The 21,946-nt window shown below is 41.6% G+C and overlaps 1 protein-coding gene across 1 annotated transcript in view; it reads left to right on the plus strand.

The window, feature by feature from the left end:
- The window catches only part of LOC149454407 (1-phosphatidylinositol 4,5-bisphosphate phosphodiesterase beta-1-like), a gene marked incomplete at its 5' end in the record, with an annotated part of 211,017 nt that overhangs the window by 18,850 nt on the left and 170,221 nt on the right, over positions 1-21,946 (plus strand). Inside the window, 3 exons of the mRNA XM_089687595.1 lie at positions 9,887-10,011; positions 19,182-19,336; positions 21,380-21,544. Of these exons, the coding sequence (XP_089543721.1) occupies positions 9,887-10,011; positions 19,182-19,336; positions 21,380-21,544 (445 nt within the window). The remainder of the gene's footprint in view (positions 1-9,886; positions 10,012-19,181; positions 19,337-21,379; positions 21,545-21,946) is intronic.

A 21,946-nucleotide genomic window follows, 5' to 3' on the forward strand; every position in this document is an offset into this window, starting at 1 on the left:
CCAATTGGCCATTCAGCGATCACATGAACAGTAGTAAGCAAGATGTCACTTGTGACATCATTGCTTACTACATGTGAAATCTGTGAATGATCACAGAGGTCACATGGTACAGGGCTATTCACAACAGCCTTGTACCATGTGACAAGCTGTGACCAATCACAGCTCACACAGTATTTCTCAATGGCTGCAAGAATGCAGCCAGATAGAAGGAGAAATGATTGCTTTTACAGCCTTTGTGGGTGTAAAAGCAATCAGTGTAAAGAAAGAACAAAAAAATATTCATCATCCCCCACAAGTAGTACAGTGTCACTATGGTGACACTGTACTGCTAGGGGTATGGTATGTTAAAAAAAAAAAAACATACATAATAAAAAAATTAAAATGTCAAAAAAAAATTTTGAAAAGTTATAATTTTTGTTTATAAACTAATTTGGGTTATTTTGTTTTTTACTAAAAAGATAACTGAATACATTGTGGCCAAGATTTATGAAAAAAGATTATTTATTTGCAAAATTTTATAAGAAAAACACTTTTTTTTTTTCAAAATGTTTGGACTTTTTCATTTATATAGCAAAAAAATAAAAATCCCAGTGGTGAATAAATATCACCAAAATAAAGTTTTATCTGTCTCAAAAAAATGAAAAAAAATTCATAGGGGTACAGTGTTGTATGACCGCGCAATGGTCCTTCAAAGTGTGATAGCGCTGAAAGCTGAAAATTGGCCTGGGCAGGAAGGGGGGAAAGTGTCCGGCCTGGAAGTGGTTAACACTGTACAGTACATGTGATCGCTGATTAGCCAATCAGCGATCACATGGTACTGGGGCCAGTACAGTGATCCATGTTCTGCTGTGTCTGGTGATCCTACTCTTCTTGGTTCCTTCACCGGTGCTCTGGGCTCCTCCCCCGTGCCAGGTGCCTCCATAGCAAGCCATGGTATGGGGACACTCATGGCCCTGCGGCCCACTCCCTCCTCACTGGCTGTGATTGACAGCAGTGGGAGCCAATGGCCAATGACGAGAGACAGCTGAATGATCCTCTTATAGTTTAGTGCCATATACTAAATTATATAAAATATATATATACAGTGGAACCTCAACCTACGAGCGAACTAACGTGCGAGTTTTCCGAGATACGAGCAGTCGCTCGGACGATTTTTTGCTTCGGCACGCAAGCAGAATTTTAAGATACGAGTTCGAGGCGCGCGCAGCTCTAAGTGTATATTTTCAAGGCGCGCGCAGCTCAGAGGGTATGAGTCACAGCATCCCATCTCCGAGCCTTTCTCTCTCTCTCGCTGTCTACACGTGATTGAAATCCCAACTTCTAACTTTGTTGTAACCATGGCACCAAAGAAAGCAAGTGGCAGTGCGAGTACCGAGAAGAGGAGGATGATGTCCCTCGAAATAAAGCTTGAAATCGTCGAGAAGCATGAGCAAGGCATGCGAGTAAAGGAACTGGCCAAGCACTACGACCGTACAACGTCAACGATCTGCACCATCTTAAAACAGAAGGAGTCCCTAAAGAAAATTAAGCCAGCCAAAGGTGTCAAGATTATTTCAAAGCGCCGTACAGATGTGCATGAGAAGATGGAGAATCTGCTGCTGGTGTGGCTGACGGAAAAACAACTTGCCGGAGATACCGTCACCGAGGGAATAATCTGCGAGAAGGCGCGCAGTATTTTTTCAGATTTACAACAGCAAACCCCAGGCACTTCAACGGAGGAGGAATCCTTTAAAGCCAGTCGGGGCTGGTTTGATAATTTTAAGAAAAGGACGGGGATTCACTCCGTTGTTAGGCATGGTGAGGCAGCAAGTGCTGATGTAAAGGCAGCAGAGGAGTTTGTGAAAACTTTCGCAGAATTCGTCGAGGAAGAAGGATACATCCCCCAGCAAATCTTCAACTGTGACGAGACAGGGCTGTTCTGGAAAAAGATGCCGAGGAGAACATACATCACCGAAGAGGAGAAGAGGATGCCAGGACACAAACCTATGAAGGATAGGTTGACCCTCGCCCTGTGTGCCAATGCGAGTGGTGACTGCAAAATAAAGCCGTTACTCGTATACCATTCAGAGAACCCCAGAGCCTTTAAAGCACACAAGATAATAAAGGAGAAACTCCATGTTATGTGGAGGGCAAACCCTAAGGCGTGGGTCACCAGGCAGTTCTTTATCGACTGGGTAAACCTTGTGTTTGGTCCTTCGGTGAAGAAATATTTGAAGAACAACAACCTGCCCCTGCGAGCCCTTCTCGTCCTCGACAATGCTCCTGCACATCCACCACAGATCGAGGAAGAAATACTTGATGAGTATAATTTTGTGAAGGTTCTCTACCTTCCTCCAAACACCACCCCTATCCTCCAGCCAATGGACCAACAGGTAATATCACATTTCAAGAAACTCTACACCAAGCACCTGTTTCGCCGTTGCTTTGAGGTGATGGAGAACACAAACCTCACCCTTCGAGAGTTTTGGAAGGAGCATTTTAACATAGCAATAGGCCTCAAAATCATCGATATTGCCTGGCAGGGGGTTACGAAAAGGACCTTGACCTCTGCTTGGAAGAAGCTGTGGCCTGAAAATGTGGCTGAAAGAGATTTTGAAGGGTTTGAGATTGAGGAAGAAGAGGAGCCAGTGGAGGAAGAGATCGTGTCCATTGGCAAGACTATAGGTCTGGAGGTGGATGAAAGAGACATCGAGGAACTCGTTGAGGAGCACTCCGAGGAACTTACGACTGACGAGTTAAAGGAGTTACAAGAGCAACGGCACACAGAAGCATTAACTGAAGCTACTTCGGAGGGAGAGGAGACAGAGCCAGAGATAATCAGTACAAAAGACCTCAAGGATATTTTGGCAATGTGGGAGAGGGTGGCAGGTTTTGTTGAAAAGAACCATCCTGAAAAAATTGCAACGAGTCGTGCGACAGAGCTTTTCAACGACACGTGCCTACGTCGTTTCAGAAACATTCTCAAAGGGAGAATGAAACAGACTTCCTTAGACATGTTTCTTAAGAAAAGGCCTTCAGCTCGAAGTGAGCAAAGTGTGGCAAAAAGGCCAAGAACTAGTGAAAGTGAAGAGAGTGATGAGAATTAAGCGAAAACAAAAATCATCTCCAAGGTAAGTAAATTGTATACAACCTCATTATATCTTCATATTTTCTTTCTATTTTGTTTTTATATAATATTAGTTATGTAAAAAGCTTTTTTCCTTATGAAATAACAAGAAAAATGAAAAATATGAGGTGCCATTTCGAGGGTTGGAACGGATTACGGCCGTTTCCATTATTTCTTATGGGGAAAATTGATTTAACGAGCGAGCATTTTGAGTTACGAGCTCGGCCACGGAACGAATTAAACTCGTAAGTTGAGGTTCCACTGTATATATGTGAAAAAATTGAATGAGTGGATCGCCTACACCATACACATACTCATCAATAGTGTGGACTTATATACGCTATTTAACCTCTTGCCGTCCGCCTGCTGTTTATAAACGGCAGGACGGTGGCACTCCAGGGGCGGGTTGCCATTCCTAAATGGCACCTGCCTTTTCTAGCTGTGGGCGCTCCCTGGGAGCGCGCACCACCGCGATCCGGTGCCCGCTGTGTCCTCCGGACACAGTGAAACACCGATCGGTGGACGGGACCTCTGTACGAGGTCCCGATCATGTGATCACTGATTGGCCAATCAGTGATCACATGAATAGTAGTAAGCAAGATGTCACTTGTGACATCATTGCTTACTACGTGTGAAATCTGTGAATGATCACAGAGGTCACATGGTACAGGGCTATTCACAACAGCCTTGCACCATGTGACAAGCTGTGACCAATCACAGCTCACTCAGTATTTCTCAATGACTGCAAGAATGCAGACAGAGAGAAAGAGAAATGATTGCTTTTACATCCTATATGGGTGTAAAAGCAATCAGTGTAAAAAAAAAAAAAAAAATCTTCATCACCCCCACAAGTAGTACAGTGTCACCATGGTGACACTGTACTGCTAGGGTGACAGTATGTAAAAAAAAAAATATAAAAATAATAATATAAAAAAAATAAAATAAAAATGTAAAACAAAATGTTTAAAAATTATAATTTTTGGTTATAAACTAATTTGGATTTTTTTTTTTACTAAAAAAATAACGGAATAAATTTTGGCTAAGATTTATGATGAAATATTATTTATTTGCAAAATTTTATAAAAAAAAACACTTTTTTTCAAAATTTTTAGACTTTTTCATTTACATAGTAAAAAAAATAAAATTCCCAGTGGTGAATAAATACCACCAAAATAAAGCTTTATCTGTCTCAAAAAAATGGTAAAAAATTCATATGGGTACAGTATTGCATGACAGCGCAATTGTCATTCAAAGTGTGATAGTGCTGAAAGCTGAAAATTGCCCTGGACAGGAAGGGGGGAAAAGTGTCCGGACAGGAAGTGGTTAAAATGTAATATTAAGTTGCAAAATATATTGAATTAATTGTATTAATTACGATTATTTCACGATTTTCATGTTTATTCGTTTTTTACATTTTTTATTGATTTTCATGATTGCTTATATTAATTGTGTTGTTATGTGCTTATTGGTTTAGAAGTATAAAGCACTTACCACGTTGTTGTACTATTATCCCGCATTTGGGATTCACTATATACACACTTGGTGTATGTATTTTATCCCGCATTTTGGGATTGGGCTGTTTGTTTGTTGCTTTATTTTATTTACCACAATTATATTGTTCACTCTGTATCACTCAATATTACAGTCAGGTCTATAAATATTGGGACATGGACACAATTCTAACATTTTTGGCTCTATACACCACCACAATGGATTTGAAATGAAACGAACAAGATGTGCTTTAACTGCAGACTGTCAGCTTTAATTTGAGGGTATTTACATCCAAATCCGGTGAACGGTGTAGGAATTGCAACCGTTTGCATATGTGCCTCCCACTTGTTAAGGGACCAAAAGTAATGGGACAATTGGCTTCTCAGCTGTTCCATGGCCAGGTGTGTGTTATTCCCTCATTATCCCAATTACAATGAGCAGATAAAAGGTCCAGAGTTCATTTCAAGTGTGCTATTTGCATTTGGAATCTGTTGCTGTCAACTCTCAAGATGAGATCCAAAGAGCTGTCACTATCAGTGAAGCAAGCCATCATTAGGTTGAAAAAACAAAACAAACCCATCAGAGAGATAGCAAAACCATTAGGCGTGGCCAAAACAACTGTTTGGAACATTCTTAAAAAGAAGGAAAGCACCGGTGAGCTCAGCAACACCAAAAGACCCGGAAGACCACGGAAAACAACTGTGGTGGATGAGCGAAGAATTCTTTCCCTGGTGAAGAAAACACCCTTCACAACAGTTGGCCAGATCAAGAACACTCTCCAGGAGGTAGGTGTATGTGTGTCAAAGTAAACCGTCAAGAGAAGACTTCACCAGAGTGAATACAGAGGGTTCACCACAAGATGGAAACCATTGGTGAGCCTCAAAAACAGGAAGGCCAGATTAGAGTTTGCCAAACGACATGTAAAAAAGCCTTCACAGTTCTGGAACAACATCCTATGGACAGATGAGACCGACATCAACTTGTACCAGAGTGATGGGAAGAGAAGAGTATGGAGAAGGAAAGGAACTGCTCATGATCCTAAGCATACCACCTCATCAGTGAAGTATGGTGGTGGTAGTGTCATGGCGTGGGCATGTATGGCTGCCAATGGAACTGCTTCTCTTGTATTTATTGATGATGTGACTGCTGACAGAAGCAGCCGGATGAATTGTGAAGTGTTTCGGGAATATTATCTGCTCATATTCAGCCAAATGCTTCACAACTCATTGGACGCTTCACAGTGCAGATGGACAATGACCCAAAGCAGACTGCAAAAGACACCAAAGAGTTTTTGAAGGGAAAGAAGTGGAATGTTATGCAATGGCCAAGTCAATCACCTGACCTGAATCCGATTGAGCATTTCACTTGCTGAAGACAAAACTGAAGGGAAAATGCCCCAAGAACAAGCAGGAACTGAAGACAGTTGCAGTAGAGGCCTGGCAGAGCATCACCAGGGATGAAACCCAGCGTCTGGTGATGTCTATGCGTTCCACACTTCAGGCTGTAATTGACAGGAAAGGATTTGTAACCAAGTATTAAAAAGTGAAAGTTTGATTTATGATTATTATTCTGTCCCATTACTTTTGATCCCTTAAGAAATGGGAGGCACATATGCAAACTGTTGTAATTCCTACACCGTTCACCTGATTTGGATGTAAATACCCTCAAATTAAAGCTGACAGTCTGCAGTTAAAGCACATCTTGTTTGTTTCATTTCAAATCCATTGTGGTGGTGTCTAGAGCCAAAAATGTTAGAATTGTGTCGATGTCCCAATATTTATGGACCTGACTGTAGATCCTGGGAGGATCCTATCACTGGTTTATTTTTATTAATACATTTAGAGTATAGATATAATTTTTCACATTTATGTTTGAATGTAGCGCGGCACCATATGACTGTTTATTTGCAAAATATATTGTATACACATTTTTTTGAGTTTCTTCAAATTTTATATATTTTTTATTTGTTTTCGATTACTGATATCTTTGCGATTCGATTTGAGCCCAAAAAATGAATAGGCTCAAATCGCACTGCAAAGAATGGCATGCGAGTTGACCAGGAATACAGTGCCTGTTTGAATCACATACAGTTTCCCTCGCCACTCCTGGCTGAATTCGCTATGACAAGCCTGGGTTCACACAGGACAGGTGCAGGAAACCACATGCGATTCAGACAGGAATCGCACAGCATTCCTGTTCAAATCACTTGCCAATCTTTGCAGTATGATTTGAGCCCATGAATTTTGTATCGGCTCAAATAGCACCGCAAGGGCATCTGTTTTAGGTATCGGTGCATTTGTTTGAGTACATGTACTCATGCCAATGCTTGGTATCGGCGCAACCCTAGTTTCTATTGAGAGCTGCACCAGATTTTGCACCCTCCAGTTTTAGTAAGTAAACCCCTATATACAGTTGTGTTCAAAATAATAGCAGTGTGTTGAAAAAAGTGAATAAAGCTCAAAATCCTTCTAATAGCTTTTATCTCCATCCACACAAATGCATTGGGAACACGACACATTCTATTCCAAATCAAAACATGAAGAAAAATAGATCAAATGTGTGTTGTTCCTCTAAAAAAATTGAAGAAAAGTGAATATTAGACGGTTCAAAAAAAATCGCAGTGTTTGTATTCTTCTATACAAACTCAAACATTCACTATATAAACTGAGAAATGTTTGAAGATTTTGCTTTCCTTTGAATGACTTCATGAATATTTGGTTGTAGTCGCACTGTTTCTGAGAACTGCTGTACATCTGTGTTGCATGGAGTCACCCAACTTCTGGCCCCTGTGATCAGGTATTCCAGCCCAGGATGATTGGACCACATTCCACAGTTCTTCTCTATTTCTTGGTTTTGCCTCAGAAACTGCATTTTTGATGTCACCCCACAAGTTTGCTATTGGATGAAGATCCGGGGATTGGGCTGGTCACTCCATAACGTCAATCTTGTTGGTCTGGAACCAAGATGTTGCCCGTTTACTGGTGTGTTTGGGGTCGTTGTCTTGTTGGAACACCAATTTCAAGGGCATTTCCTCTTCAGCATAAGGCAGCATGACCTCTTCAAGTATTCTAATGTATTCAAACTGATCCATGATCCCTGGTATGCGATAAATAGGCCCAACACCGTAGTATGAGAAACATCCCCATATCATGATGCTTGCACCACCATGCTTCACTGTCTTCACAGTGTACTGTGGCTTGAATTCAGTGTTTGGGGGGTCGTCTGACAAACTGTCTCCGCCCACTAGACCCAAAAAGAACAATCTTACTTTCATCAGTCTACAAAATGTTGCGCCATTTCTCTTTAGGCCGGTCAATGTGCTCTTTGGCAGATTGTAACCTCTTCAGCAAACGTCTTTTTTCCAACAGTGGGACTTTGCGGGGGCTTCTTGCAGATAGCTTGGCTTCACATCGGCGTCTTCTAATTGTAACAGTCCTCACAGGGAACTTTACACCTTCTTTCATCTTCCTGGAGCTGATTGTTGGCTGAGTCCGCGCCATTTTGGCTATTCTTCTATCCATTCAAATGGTAGTTTTTCGTTTTCTTCCACGTTTTTCAGGTTTTGGTTGCCATTTTATAGCATTTGTGATCATTTTAGCTGAGCAGCCGATCATTTTCTGCACTTCTTTATATGTTTTCCCCTCTCCAATCAACTTTTTAATCAAGGTACGCTGTTCTTATGAACAATGTCTGGAACGACCCATTTTCCTGAGAATTTCAGAGAGAAATGCACTGTAACCAGCATGTACAACATTTGCTGCCTTCCTTCCTTAAATAAGAGCAATAACTGCCACCTGTTTTTCAAAGAATGAATGACCTCACTAATAGAACTCCACACTGCTATTATTTTGAACACGCCCCTTTCAATGAGTGATTCAATGACACAGAATCAGCAGCATGCATGTCATGACTGTTGGGTCTGTTGGATTTCTATTACTCTACTACACCTGCTAGTAAATTATTTGCCATGTTGAAATATCATTTCTACCAAAAACAGTGATTGATCCGGTTAGTGATGTCTGACTGCTATTATTTTGAACACAACTGTATATCATCCTATTTAACTGTGTATTTTATTATTCACTTGTGTTATATAGGTTTACCTTATTGAAAACCTTGGTGTTGTTTTTCCCAAAATCGCATATGTTTAATTATATGAGGCTAGTTCAGATAAAAAGGTTTATCATTGAAGGAAGAAGAGGTGGGTTTGCATGGACAATTCTTAATCTCTCAAAAAAATCAGTAGATCAAGGCAACCTACCAACATCCTTGTCATATACGAGACTGTACAGAAAGAAATGCAAAAGTGTGAAAACTTTTATATCAACTTCCGTAGATCGCTCAACCTTTGCATATTGGTAGAGTTTCTCTTCCTCTATAGTAATTCTTTCTCTATAATAATTCTTCTTTTTCATTGCAGGTAAATAATGGATTCCAAGCAGAAGCAACGTGTCATCCTGGAGTTCTTGATGGAGGAGGGGTGCAGGCTGTCTGACATCCACAGAAGGCAACAGAATGTTTATGGAGATGATACCATTGACAGGAGCAATGTCTGGTCATTGGTGACTTTTATCAATGGTGTAATCTCCATAAACATTCTGTAGCCTTCTGTGGATGTTGGACAGCCTGCACCCAGGGGCGTATTTACCACAAGACAAGGCATTTGTTTGGGGCGGCATTTTTCAGGGGGGCAGTAGTGCCCCCCACCCCGGAAGAAGGGATGGAAGAAGGGACACATGTGGCATGGGGACCAGGTGAGATCCGAGAGAGGTTGGAGGCTGCTTAATGGTGTATGGAGAGCTGTATGGGGGATGTCCAGGGCTGTGAAGGTGAGTGTCTTTCTCTTGCTCGCCTTGGGGGTGGGGGCGTTAGTGGAAGGCTTTCTCAGGAGTTTGGGTAGGGGTGTTGTTGGTCAATGTCAGGCTCTCTCCGTGGGGGGTGCCCAATTTTTGTGTTGCCTAGGGCAGCACATAACCTAAATACACCACTGCCTGCACCCCTCCTTCATCAAAAACTCAATGACGACACGTTGGTATCCATTATTAACCTGCACTGAAAAAGATGAAGACGATGAGTTACTATAGAGGAAAAGTTTCTTTACCAACATGTAAATGTGAACGAGCCATGTAAGTTATTAAAAAAGGTAAGCCCACTTTTGCCCTCGTAATTTTGCTGCCTGGGTCCATTCAATCTCTTGCTATTGAAGTCTGATTACCATCGCCCAACGTTTAGGGAGCATTATTCTGTGCTTTCTGTATGTCTTCCTAAAGATTTCTTAACCAAAGACAGATATAACAAAATGCAGCTGAGTCGAATTTATCCAAAAGGGACACGTGTGGATTCATCCAATTACATGCCTCAGGTCTTCTGGAACGCTGGATGTCAGATGGTGGCTCTTAACTTCCAGACTATAGGTAAGGACATTAAATGCAACAGTTAGTGGATTTGCATGCTTTGTGGTTTGACCACACCACTTCAGGCACCTACAGGGCATAACAGTACAACTAAAGGCTCTTGTATGACAGTCAAGTCCCAAATCCAGTTACTAAGCAATACACAAGCCTGATGAAGCAAACAAAAAACTTCCTTTACCTTCCCTGACTGAGTCAAATCCTCCATTATTTATGCTTTACACTCCCCCCAGACACCTTCCAGACATCGCAGCCTACAATGGGATTTCACCAACCGAGATAGGGTTGTCAATCCAGAAAGCAGTGGGCAGGACCAGAGGTTGACTGGGACTCTGTGGCCCTGCAGAGAAAGCTAGGTCTGGGGGGGCCAACTTGAAAATGTATATTATATAGGGTGCAGTTGTTGGAGCCCAGCCTCTGTAGCTCTAGGATAAAGGTGCCAGATGGATATCAGGGATGGATGGATGGGAGCAGTAACACCGAGGCAGCTCTTCTTAGAGTGGAAGCAAGGCTTTAATGCAGTAACAAGAAAAAGAGAGGAAGGCGCCTCTAAGTGCAGTATTGACAATTTATTTAGTAAACAATGGATAAATTGCACTTACAAGATAAATAGTTAAAAGACTCATCGTGTGGTAATTAGATCCAAGTGGAACATCCAGCCGTCCAACAGCAAAATCTGTCTATAGGATCAGGAAGTAGAGCCCAGGATGTGCCTGTGCATCAAAATGAAGCTTGGAGAGCAGAGTCGGATGTAGGAGGTGACGGGGGCAGTAATGCATTTCGGAGCATGCTCAATAGGCTCCTTCTTCAGACCTCATCCTTCACCTCCTACATTTTAACTATTTATCTTGTAAGTGCAATTTATCCATTGTTTAATAAATAAATTGTTAATACTGCACTTAGAGGCGCCTTCCTTTCTTTTTCTGGGGGGCCAACTTGCCAACTCTTCAAATTTTTCAACACAACACAACTAGTCTTCATCCATTAACACTGGCTTTATTTCTGATGACATAATTTAACTTTTAAATAGTATTTTGCATCGTATTTATACCAGAATTGTGCATATATATTTTATAAATACCCGAATACCATTTTTGTTGATGGAATATGGTGAGGGCATTTGGGTTTAGAGGATTAGCCTTTTAGAAAATAAAATTGTTAACATAATTAGGTTTTGAGGTGTGACAAATTTTTGGGCTCAGTTTTCGTGTGCTTGCCTCTAACAATGACATCACATTAATAACAAAAAATGAACGGTGTACCCTTTAAATAATTCCCCAATTGCACCTAAACACTTTTCACCCCAAAAAGTGTATCATCCAAATATATATATATAAAGTGCTAATATACTAAATAACACTAATAAATAAATACTACTGTCCAAAATTTATATTGTCCACAATAAAAAATAAAATCAAATAAACAGAATAAACAAAAATCCTCCAGAAAGACAGTCCGCAAAAAGGCTTCCAGCCGAATGTAGATCCAGTGATTATGGAGATCGAACCTCAAAAAAAGAGAGAACTCACATAGTGTGATACCATAAAAACGCATAAGGTAATATCAACATCACTGCAAAATGCATGTGAATCACACTAAACCACACGTGATGACTCATGCAGGTGAGTATAATGTGAGCTGTGCAAACCGCTATAAACACTCTCATGCAGTGTGCAAGCCATGTAAACACGTGTCAACTTCTAAGTGTAAGGATAAAACACCCTTACCAGAACATGGATATAACAAGCATGTAAGTCCCAATCCAAAAACGGCTTTTCAAACTTAGCAAGTGGGAAATTCCTCCTCCATTACCATATAGATTCCCTCCAAAGCTGAACAGATTATACTGATAAAGTTCATGTAAAAACTCATCCGGTCATGTTCTCAATGACTCCGGATAATGCCACCACAAGCAGCAATAGGAATTTCTTCAATACCACATAAATTTTATTGCATAAATGTCACATCATATTAAAATTACGAACAGACCCTCCATAGATCCTCAGGAACACTCCTCCTGTGTCTCTGAATGGAATTTCCAGGATCCAAGATGGCCGACCGGCAACTTCCGGTTACTCAATACGTCTTGACGTCACTTCCCTTTAAATTTTGGACAGTAGTATTTATTTATTTATTAGTGTTATTTAGTATATTAGCACTTTATATATATATATTTGAATGACATCACATTGCAACGTTCTGGAGGACACAGCTGTATTATTGCTTGGCGAATGTTGACCTAGGGATGGCATCTGCTATGGGGCACTGCTGCTGGAGGACATAACTGTGTTGCATCTTGCTTGATTTAATATGGCATGGTATCAAGAATGAGGCAATGCTTCTGGAGGTAATCCCTCTGTTACATATTGCTTTTGTCAGGCCTACACCTAGCATTGGTGGTCAGACACTAGAGCTGGTTTCTATGTTCTTCGCCTATAGTAGCTCCCCTTTCTATAAGGCAAGCATGTTTACCGGTACTCGGTTGCCCCCAGGTCTTATACACAATGCTATAAGGCCCAGGCACCACGCAGGGTCAGGGGTGAACTAAGCACAGCGAACAGGTACTTGCGCTTGGTAGACAGAGTGTTCAGTGACAGTCTGGATTCAGGGCAGGCAATGTCCAAAGAGTGAAAAGGGTCCAATCCAAGGTGGAAAGGTGGGCTGAATTCTGAGCGTAGTCAAAAACTGATCCAAGGTCATCAGTAAGAGAACTCAAACTAGCTGGCAGGGTTAAGATGAAGGTCAAGGCACGGGAACAAGGCAGGGAAACAGGGAGCTTGAAGCATGTATTGAAAACACTATCACAAGCTGGAGACTGAGGGCTTGGCAGGCTTAAAACAGGTTTGGTCTTCACCCAGAGGCTGTGTCTGCATGAATCACCCTGCAGGCGGACAGTCAGACTGGCAGAGTGCAGCTCAGCCAAAACTAGGATGCCGGCATGAGACCAGCAGCTGTCATGGAATAGAAGTAGTACATGTTCCTGACACCTTGCTGACCATTGATTTGGGGATGCCTTTTAAGGATGGGTCAGTGTTGCTGCCCTGGCTGGGAAATAACACTGTCTTTCACCATGGATGGCAACCTTTGACCTTGGTTATGTACTCAGGAATGAATCATGACAATTCCAAATTGACAATGAATTCCAAATATGACAATTCCCACTAACTTTTTAGACATTTTAGGAGATTGCACCTCAGGCAAATACAGACGCCCTTGGCACCAGCAGGACACAGGTTGAGTGGAGGAGGAAATATTAAAGGGACCGTTCAGCATTGGAGGAAGATTCTATATACAAGACATACACAGCATTACTTGTCCACTTCAAGGGACACATGCGTTTTTTTTAACCTAACTTTGTGTTTGGTGAGGGCACATCTAGTGTTTGGTGAGGGCACATCTAGTGTTTGGTGAGGGCACATCTGATGTTTGGTGAGGGCACATCTTGTGTTTGGTGAGGACACATAGTTTGGTGAGGCACATCTGATGTTTGGTGAGGGCACATCTAGTGTTTGGTGAGGGCACATCTAGTGTTTGGTGAGGGCACATCTAGTGTTTGGTGAGGGCACATCTTGTGTTTGGTGAGGGCACATCTAGTGTTTGGTGAGGGCACATCTAGTGTTTGGTGAGGGCACATCTGATGTTTGTGGTGGTGGATTAATCTTAAGAAGACATATAGCTATATCGGATTCTTTGAGGCAGAAGAAGCATCATTATTAAGAGACTTTGCAATTAGGATTGTTCACAATACTTATTTGTTTGTATTTACATGTGATTTTTTGGGGGGATTTAAAGGAAGCACAGAACTATATGTTTATACTATTATTACATTTGGAAATATAATTTTGTCATATTTCCAGTATTGGGAGTTCTAAAGCCTCATTCACACAGGCAAAAAGTGCCCTCCACTACTCAGGTGATCTCCACTTGCCTCCAGTTTCAGTGCCAAGCAGCTGCCCTGAACACTGGAGACTGGCTGCTCTGCACAGGCACCATTTACAGAGTGTGTGATGTCACTACCCCGGGTCTCGACCCCATCCAGTCAGAGAATGCTTTTCATTAATTGGGAAAATACAAAGTATTCTCTGAATGGTGCCCATACCAAGGGCAGTCGCTCAATGTGAGGCCCAGGAGCAAGTGGAGATCCCTGTATTAGCATTGTCTACTTTAGTGATTTCCAGGGTCTCAACCCCATCCAGTCAGAGAATGCTTTTTATTCATTTAGAAAATACAAAGTATTTTCTGATTGGTGCCCGTACCAAGGGCAGCCGCTCAATGTGAGGCCCAGGAGCAAGTGGCGGTCCCTATATTAGCATTGTCTACTTTAGTGATTTCCAGCTTCTGGGTCATCAGACAAGTATGGTATCTGCATAAAATATCTATACCTATTCTTCTTTAGCGTGCATAGACTAAACCTAAAACTGGTTTTGATTAGCCACAGGTTGGGCACCAGGGTTCCAGAGGGATCTTACAGGTATAGTATATTAACAATTGGTTCAAGCTGGACCAATGGAACTATACCAAAATATCCATACCTGGATTTCTTCTTCAAGAGTAAAATATATTTATGGATTATCCATCACCACCTCATACTTGCCTGCATGTTGGAAGGGGTCCAGTGTAGGTAAAACATGTTCCAATCCAACACTTTTATAATCTGAACCATAACGTATAATTATATTGGATCTACTGTATAACTGAAAACTGATGGAAAAGTGGAGTTATGTTTCATGAACGCAGCTCTTTTCCTGAAATACTGACTTAATTGAAATCACAATGGTGGACTGTTGAGTTAAAAAAAAAAAAATCTATCTACAGTATATATATATATATATATATATATATATATATATATATATTTATGATCTATAAAACTTCCATTTATGTGATGTATGTTAGGCAGCGCAGTAACACAGTCGATTAATTAGTTGACTCATTCACTATAATAGCATATTCTTGCTGTGCTCTAGTTTAGCCTTTGACCTAGATTTAAAAAGCTTTCCTATGAATAATGTATAAATAAGTAATTTGTGAAGACCGCCGCACTTCACTTGACTTCACCCTATAAACAAACCTCAACTGCTGCATGAAACAGCACTACATCCCATAGACATGATCATGGTGTATTTTGTGGGATTTTGGTCAACCTCTTCAATGGTTTATTCTTATCTTTCTTTCAACGGCACTATTTTAATATCAAGAAAAAATACTGTAGAAAACCAAACCTGTTAGGTGTGAATGTAATAAAAACTAAAGATGCAGCTGTATAGCAGGGACCATGAAGTGCCATATTATGCATACAGTGATAACTTGGGTTCTTAGAGTGCTTCTGGAGCCCTCTCAAAGTTTCCTCCATGTTTCTGGTTTGAACTACTGAAGGTCTTTATTTGTATGGGCTTGTCCCACATTCACATGGAAGTGCTGGAGCCTGGCAATAATGTCTGCTGCCAAGAACTAGCTTGTGGGAAGGAGTGTGTCTGTTCTTCCCATACCCAGAGATTTGAAGGTCTTGGGGTTTTGGTGGTGCTCTACAGTTTATTAAATGGCACTTTATTTTATTGCACTTAATATTGAAACTGTTGGGTTACATAGAGCAAAATTCAGACCCCAACATGGTTTTTAATTGCTGTCCATGATCTTGGCAAAGAGATTTCCAACTCTTTACTCAACCCAATTAGGCTCCAACATTCAGGGCTTGGCATTTGTTTACTGGACCTACGGAAAGTCATTATTTTTAAAAACATGGCCCCCGTGCTCATCTGGCAGTACTGGGGCCTGGTATTAGTTCTGGATGAGGGTGTGTCTGTTCTTCCCATATCTAGTAGTTTGAGGTTCCTGGATTTCTGTTGGCACTCTACAAGGTAATATATTGCACTTTATGTAGTTTCATTATATAGTCCAGCTTCTGGGTTAAGTAGAGCAAGATTCAGTCCCTGACATGATCTTTATTATTGTCTATGATCATAGCAAGGAGATCTCCAACCCTTTACTCAACCCAGTTAGGTTTCAGCATTCAATACTTGCCATCCCTTGTTTACTAATTTTACTTACTCAAGGTCATTATTTTCAAGGGCATGTCCCACATGCCTATATGACAGTACTGTGGCCTGGTATTAGTTCTGGTCCCAATCACTTACTTTTGGGTAGGGGTGTATCTGTTCCTCTCATAGCCAGTAGTTTGAGGTTCTTGGAGTTCTTTTGGCACTCTCCAAGGTATTATATGGCACTTCATGTAATTTCACTATATAGTCCACCTTTCAGGTTAAGAAGAGCGAGATTTAGTCTCCAACATGGTCTTTGTTACTGCACATGATCTTGGGAAGCAGATCTCCATCCCTTTAGTCAACCCATTTAGGCTTCAGCATTCACTACTCAGCATTTCTTGTTTATTAGTTCGACCTCCTGAAGGTCAATATTTTCAAGGGCATGGCCCCCATGCCCCCCATGCCCATATGGCAGTACTGGAGCCTGGTAATAGTTCCTGTCTCAAACACTTACTTGTGGGTAGGGGTGTGTCTATTCTTCCAATATCCAGTAGTTTGAGGTTCTTGGAGTTCTGTTGGCACTTTACAAGGCAATATATGCCACTTTATGTAAGTTCACAATATAGTGCAACATTTGGGTTAAGTAGTGCAAGATTCAGTCCCTGACATGGTCTTTATTACTGTCCATAATCCTGGCAAGGAGATCTCCAACCGTTTATTCAACCCAGTTAGGCTTCAGCATTTAGTACTAGGCATTTCTTGTTTACTGGTTTGACTTACTGAAGGTTAATATTTTCAAGGGCAAGGCCCCCATGCCCATATGACAATACTGGGGCCTGGTAACTGTTCTGGTGTCAATCACTTGTTTATCCTTCCAGATTAGCATTTATATGGCAATACAGATGCAGCAAGCAGGTTTACCTTAGTGTATGCCCCATATGATCATACTGTCTGTGCTCTATATTGTATGGTACATGTATTCCAGAAAAGGTAATCAGAAAGACTGACTCACAGGTCAGCCCATGATACTATGGCTGGACAAAGAGGCAGAGAAAAGTTCCTCTGCAGTTACTGATCCCAGTGTGACCTGGAAGGGTACTGAAGCCTGTCATGCTTTACCCAAAATAAAATTTGGTAGAAATCCACTTGATAGCATGTTCTAACACAAAGTGTTTTGGACTAGGTCACCTACAGACCATTTACCGTGATCTACCAGTGAGCCAAATTAATATAGAATTACGTGGAAGCAAGACACTGACACTGTTGCAGTTTGTCAACTTCCTAAAATTCTGTTTTATTGAGGAACTAACAGTATCATTTATAGGGCTTATGATGCAGGCGAAGCATATACATTGATTGGGTGAAAAGTCCACTGGGTTTCTGCGTGTTCTTCCATCCGTGTTGATATCTTCCAATCATTGTCCCCAAAAAGACTCATTCCCTTTTACGGGGGTTGTTTACATTAAAAGATACTTTTCTCCTAATGAGTCACCTAGGGTGAGACTCCGGATGAAGGCGACATCTTATCATCATTGTTCTGTCAACCTATATCTGATTGTTTACTTAACCACTTCCAGACCGGACACTTTTACCCCCTTCCTGACCAGGGCAATATTCAGCTTTCAGTGCTATCACACTTTGAATGACAATTGCGCGGTCATGCAACACTGTACCCAATTGAATTTTTTACCATTTTTTCAGACAGATAAAGCTTTATTTTGGTGGTATTTATTCACCGCTGGGATTTTTATTTTTTTTGCTATGTAAATGAAAAAGTCAAAAAATTTTGAAAAAAAGTGTTTGTTTTTTTTTAATTTTGCAAATAAATATTTCACCATAAATCTTTGCCAAAATGTATTCCTTTATCTTTTTAGTAAAAAAAAAAATCCAAATTAGTTTATAACCAAAAATTATAATTTTTAAACATTTTTTTTTACATTTATATTTAATTTTTTTATATTATTATTTTTTATTTTTTTTATTTTTTTTTACATACTGTCACCCTAGCAGTACAGTATCACCATGGTGACACTGTACTACTTGTGGGGGGTGATGAAGATTTTTTTTTTTTTACACTGATTGCTTTTACACCCACATAGGATGTAAAAGCAATCATTTCTCTTTCTCTCTGTCTGCATTCTTGCAGTCATTGAGAAGTACTGAGTGAGCTGTGATTGGTCACATCTTGTCACATGGTACAAGGCTGTTGTGAATAGCCTTGTACCATGTGACCTCTGTGATCATTCACAGATTTCACACGTAGTAAGCAATGATGTCACAAGTGACATCTTGCTTACTACTTTGCATGTGATCACTGATTGGCCAATCAGTGATCACATAATCGGGACCTCGTACAGAGGTCCCGTCCGACGATCGGTGTTTCACTGTGTCCGGAGGACACAGCGGGCACCGGATCGCGGTGCTGCGTGCTCCCAGGGAGCGCGCACAAGCAGGGTGCGGGGAGGCCGTTTATAAACAGCCACCCTCCCCTGCACTGCCACCGTCCGGCTGTTTATATGCAACGGCCTGTCGGGAAGTGGTTAAGAGAGTAAGGAATTTAAAGAGCAAGAAGCAGAAAGTAGCAAGACTATAAAATTGTCATTTTACTGATCATCTAATAAAACGTGGACTGTCTATCACAATCCACTACAAAAGGAGCCCCTGATTTACTTCTAAAGTTCAAGGTGCAATAATCAGATACATCCAGTCAGAATGCATCTAGTTTGACTTCCGATCAGTTGCCTTGGGCACTTCAACTAGCACTTTGCTCATATTAATTAAACCAAGTAATCTGTTGTGGCGGAGGCCTACTTTACCCTCTGACCCAATGGGGTTTATTTACTAAAGCTGGAGAGTCCAAAATCAGACTCCCTTCTGCATAGAAACCAATCAGCTTCTAACCTCAGCTTGTTCAATGAAGCTTTGGCAATGAAACCTGGAAGCTGATTGGTTTCTATGCAGAAGGGAGTCTGATTTTGGACTCTCCAGCTTTAGTAAATAAACCCCAATATGTCCTTGAAGGCAGTTTTATAGAAATATGGAAGCTGTCATTGTGGATTTGAAGGTGCATACTCAAAGGCTGCCATCCTTACCTTTCCTAGGGTTTAATACATATTATTTCTGCCTGTAGTGTCTATTGACTTTATGATGGGTCAATGTCCTCATAATTAATGTGCCCTTTGTTGCTTACAGATATTTCTATGCAGCTAAATATGGGGATGTATGAATATAATGGTAAATGTGGATACAGGCTAAAGCCCGAGTTTATGAGAAGACCAGATAAGCACTTTGATCCTTTCACAGAGACCACAGTGGATGGAATAGTGGCAAACACACTGTCTGTTAAGGTAATGTATGCAGCTTTGGTTCTGTATCCACCTGTCTACTAGCAGAATATTGTATAGCTATTGGATGACCCCTTCAATAGAAATTGTAGTCTTTTTATGTGAAGGCAGGAAGGCACCATACAATGCAGTCTCTTTGAGGGATCCCACGTTTTTTATGTAACCAATTAACAAAAGATTGCCAAGATACGCTCCTTCCTCACCCCAGACACCACCAAACTTCTAGTACACTCCCTCATCATCTCACGCCTTGACTACTGCAACTCCCTCCTCACTGGCCTACCCAAGTGCAGGCTCTCCCCGCTCCAGACCATCCTGAACTCAGCTGCCAGACTCATCCACCTCACCACCCGCTCCACCTCTGCCACCCCCCTCTGCCTCTCCCTCCACTGGCTCCCGATTGCCCAACGCATCAAATTTAAACTCCTAACCCTGACCTACAAAGCCGTTCACAACACTGCCCCTGACTACCTCACCAACCTGATCACCAAGTACCACCCTACCCGTACCCTTCGCTCCTCACAGGACCTCCTTCTATCCTGCTCCCTGGTCTCCTCCTCCCATGCACGACTGCAGGACTTCTCCAGGTCCTCCCCCATCCTCTGGAACTCACTGCCCCAATCCATCAGACTGTCGCCTTCCCTATTCACATTCAGGCGCTCCCTCAAAACCCATCTCTTCAGGGAAGCCTACCCCACCCTCACCTAACGGCCATCCTCCCTCATTCCTCCCACCACTTCATCCCCCTCAGCCACTTCCTACTGTACCTTTACCCCCTACCTCCTAGATTGTAAGCTCGTAAGAGTAGGGCCCTCTTACCCCTCGTACGTTGTTTGTTGTTGTTGTACTGTGCCATGTATTGTCCCCCCTATTGTACAGCGCTGAGCAAACCCTTTGGCGCTATATAAACTCGTAGTAATAATAATAATAACAAAAAATAAAGCTTTATTTCAGCATGTAGGCAAAAAAACCCTTATTACTATCAGAACATTTCACAAAGTCCAAGGCTTTTGTTCAGCTTCAACTACTCGTTGGACCCTTCAAGTGCTCTTGCACAGCCAATAGTCAGTTCACCATCCACAGAGTTGTTTTTTTTTAAGTCTTTACCACAGACTCCTTCTGTTAGGCTCCCCAGCCCTTCTATAACGAGCCACAAATTCTGGCAGGTGGACTTGTGGTCTGGGGCTGGTCAGGCTGTAGACCCGTCCAATCTCTTCCACACTCCAGGCACCACAGAGGAATTTTACAAATCTGCTCCTAAAGGGAGACTTATGCAGGCCATACATGGGTCAAATACTGAAAAAATGTTCTTTCCAAAACCGTAAGGAAGAATTTTCCGTTTGAATTTTGCACCATTAGTGGGCCACAGCATTGGCTGATTTTTGTGCAGCCGTCGAATTTGAGTGATTGGGCACATTGGAAATTTTTTGATAGGCACACAAATTTCTAATCAATGATGGGAGAATCGTGCGAGAAATATAATTGAAAAAGAAATGAGCCTGAGCTGTGACCTGGAAAGAAAAGAAGATTCCCAGCCACGGAAATTCTTTTCTGTAGCAACAGGTGAAATTGAAGGCTTGGTTGGTCGAATTTAAAAATCAATAGTAGCACCATCGGATTACAAAACACATGAAATTTCAGATTTTCTAAAGAAAATTCGTTCAGAATTTGACCCATGTATGGCCTGCCTAATCTATTTTCGTTACCAGGCTTCCCTTTAACCCATTACCATCCAGGGGCGGACTGACCATTTGGAAACTCGGGCACTGCCCAAGGACCCGCGGTCAGTAGGGGGTCCCATGAGATGCCCCTGGTACCTTTTTCATAGGCTTTTTTGAGTTTGGGCAACGACACAGGGGCCCCATGATCCCCTATTGCCCGGGGCCACATGAGTTGTCAGTCTGCCCCTGTTACCATCCCAATACACATTCTGAGCAACAGTTATGTCCCTTCCACCACCTTGCCTGCCATTTTAGCCCAGATTCTGGCTCAATATGTAATGTACTGCAATTTTATTCAAGGCATTGTTTGTTTCTTTTCTCGTAGATCATTTCTGGACAGTTCCTTTCAGATAAAAAGGTTGGCACTTATGTAGAAGTAGACATGTTCGGATTACCTGTTGATACCAGGCGAAAAGCATTCAAGACGAAGACGTCGCAAAGCAATGCTGTGAACCCAGTTTGGGAAGAGGAACCTATTGTCTTCAAGAAGGTTAAACCAATGTTTTAATTTAAGATCTTTATCTAAGTGTTTGGTAATAGTTCATTTAGGCGGCGATTTTTACTCAGTTGCGTCTCCATTAGCCATCAGTGATGTGTGAGGTAACCCTAAGGAGTTAAAGCAGAATTCCAGGTATGAATTTTTTACATGGTTACGTTGGTCCAACATGTAACCATGGGAAAAATCCATACCTAGGAGTTTGGCAGGGCAGGGCACCATTCAAAGAATGCTTTGCATTTCTTCAATGAGTTCAAAGTGTTCTCTAATTGGATGTGGTGGAGAGGTGACATCACGATCTCCACCTCTGCCAATCAAAGTATGCTTTGCATTCATTAAGAAAATGTAAAGCATTCTATGAATGGCGCCTGCGCCCAGCAGCCTATAGTCTTGTAA

The sequence above is a fragment of the Staurois parvus genome, unplaced genomic scaffold (genome assembly GCF_062004578.1).
Source record: "Staurois parvus isolate SC_StPar_1 unplaced genomic scaffold, SC_StPar_1.0 ptg000431l, whole genome shotgun sequence".
NCBI classification, from domain to species: Eukaryota; Metazoa; Chordata; class Amphibia; order Anura; family Ranidae; genus Staurois; species Staurois parvus.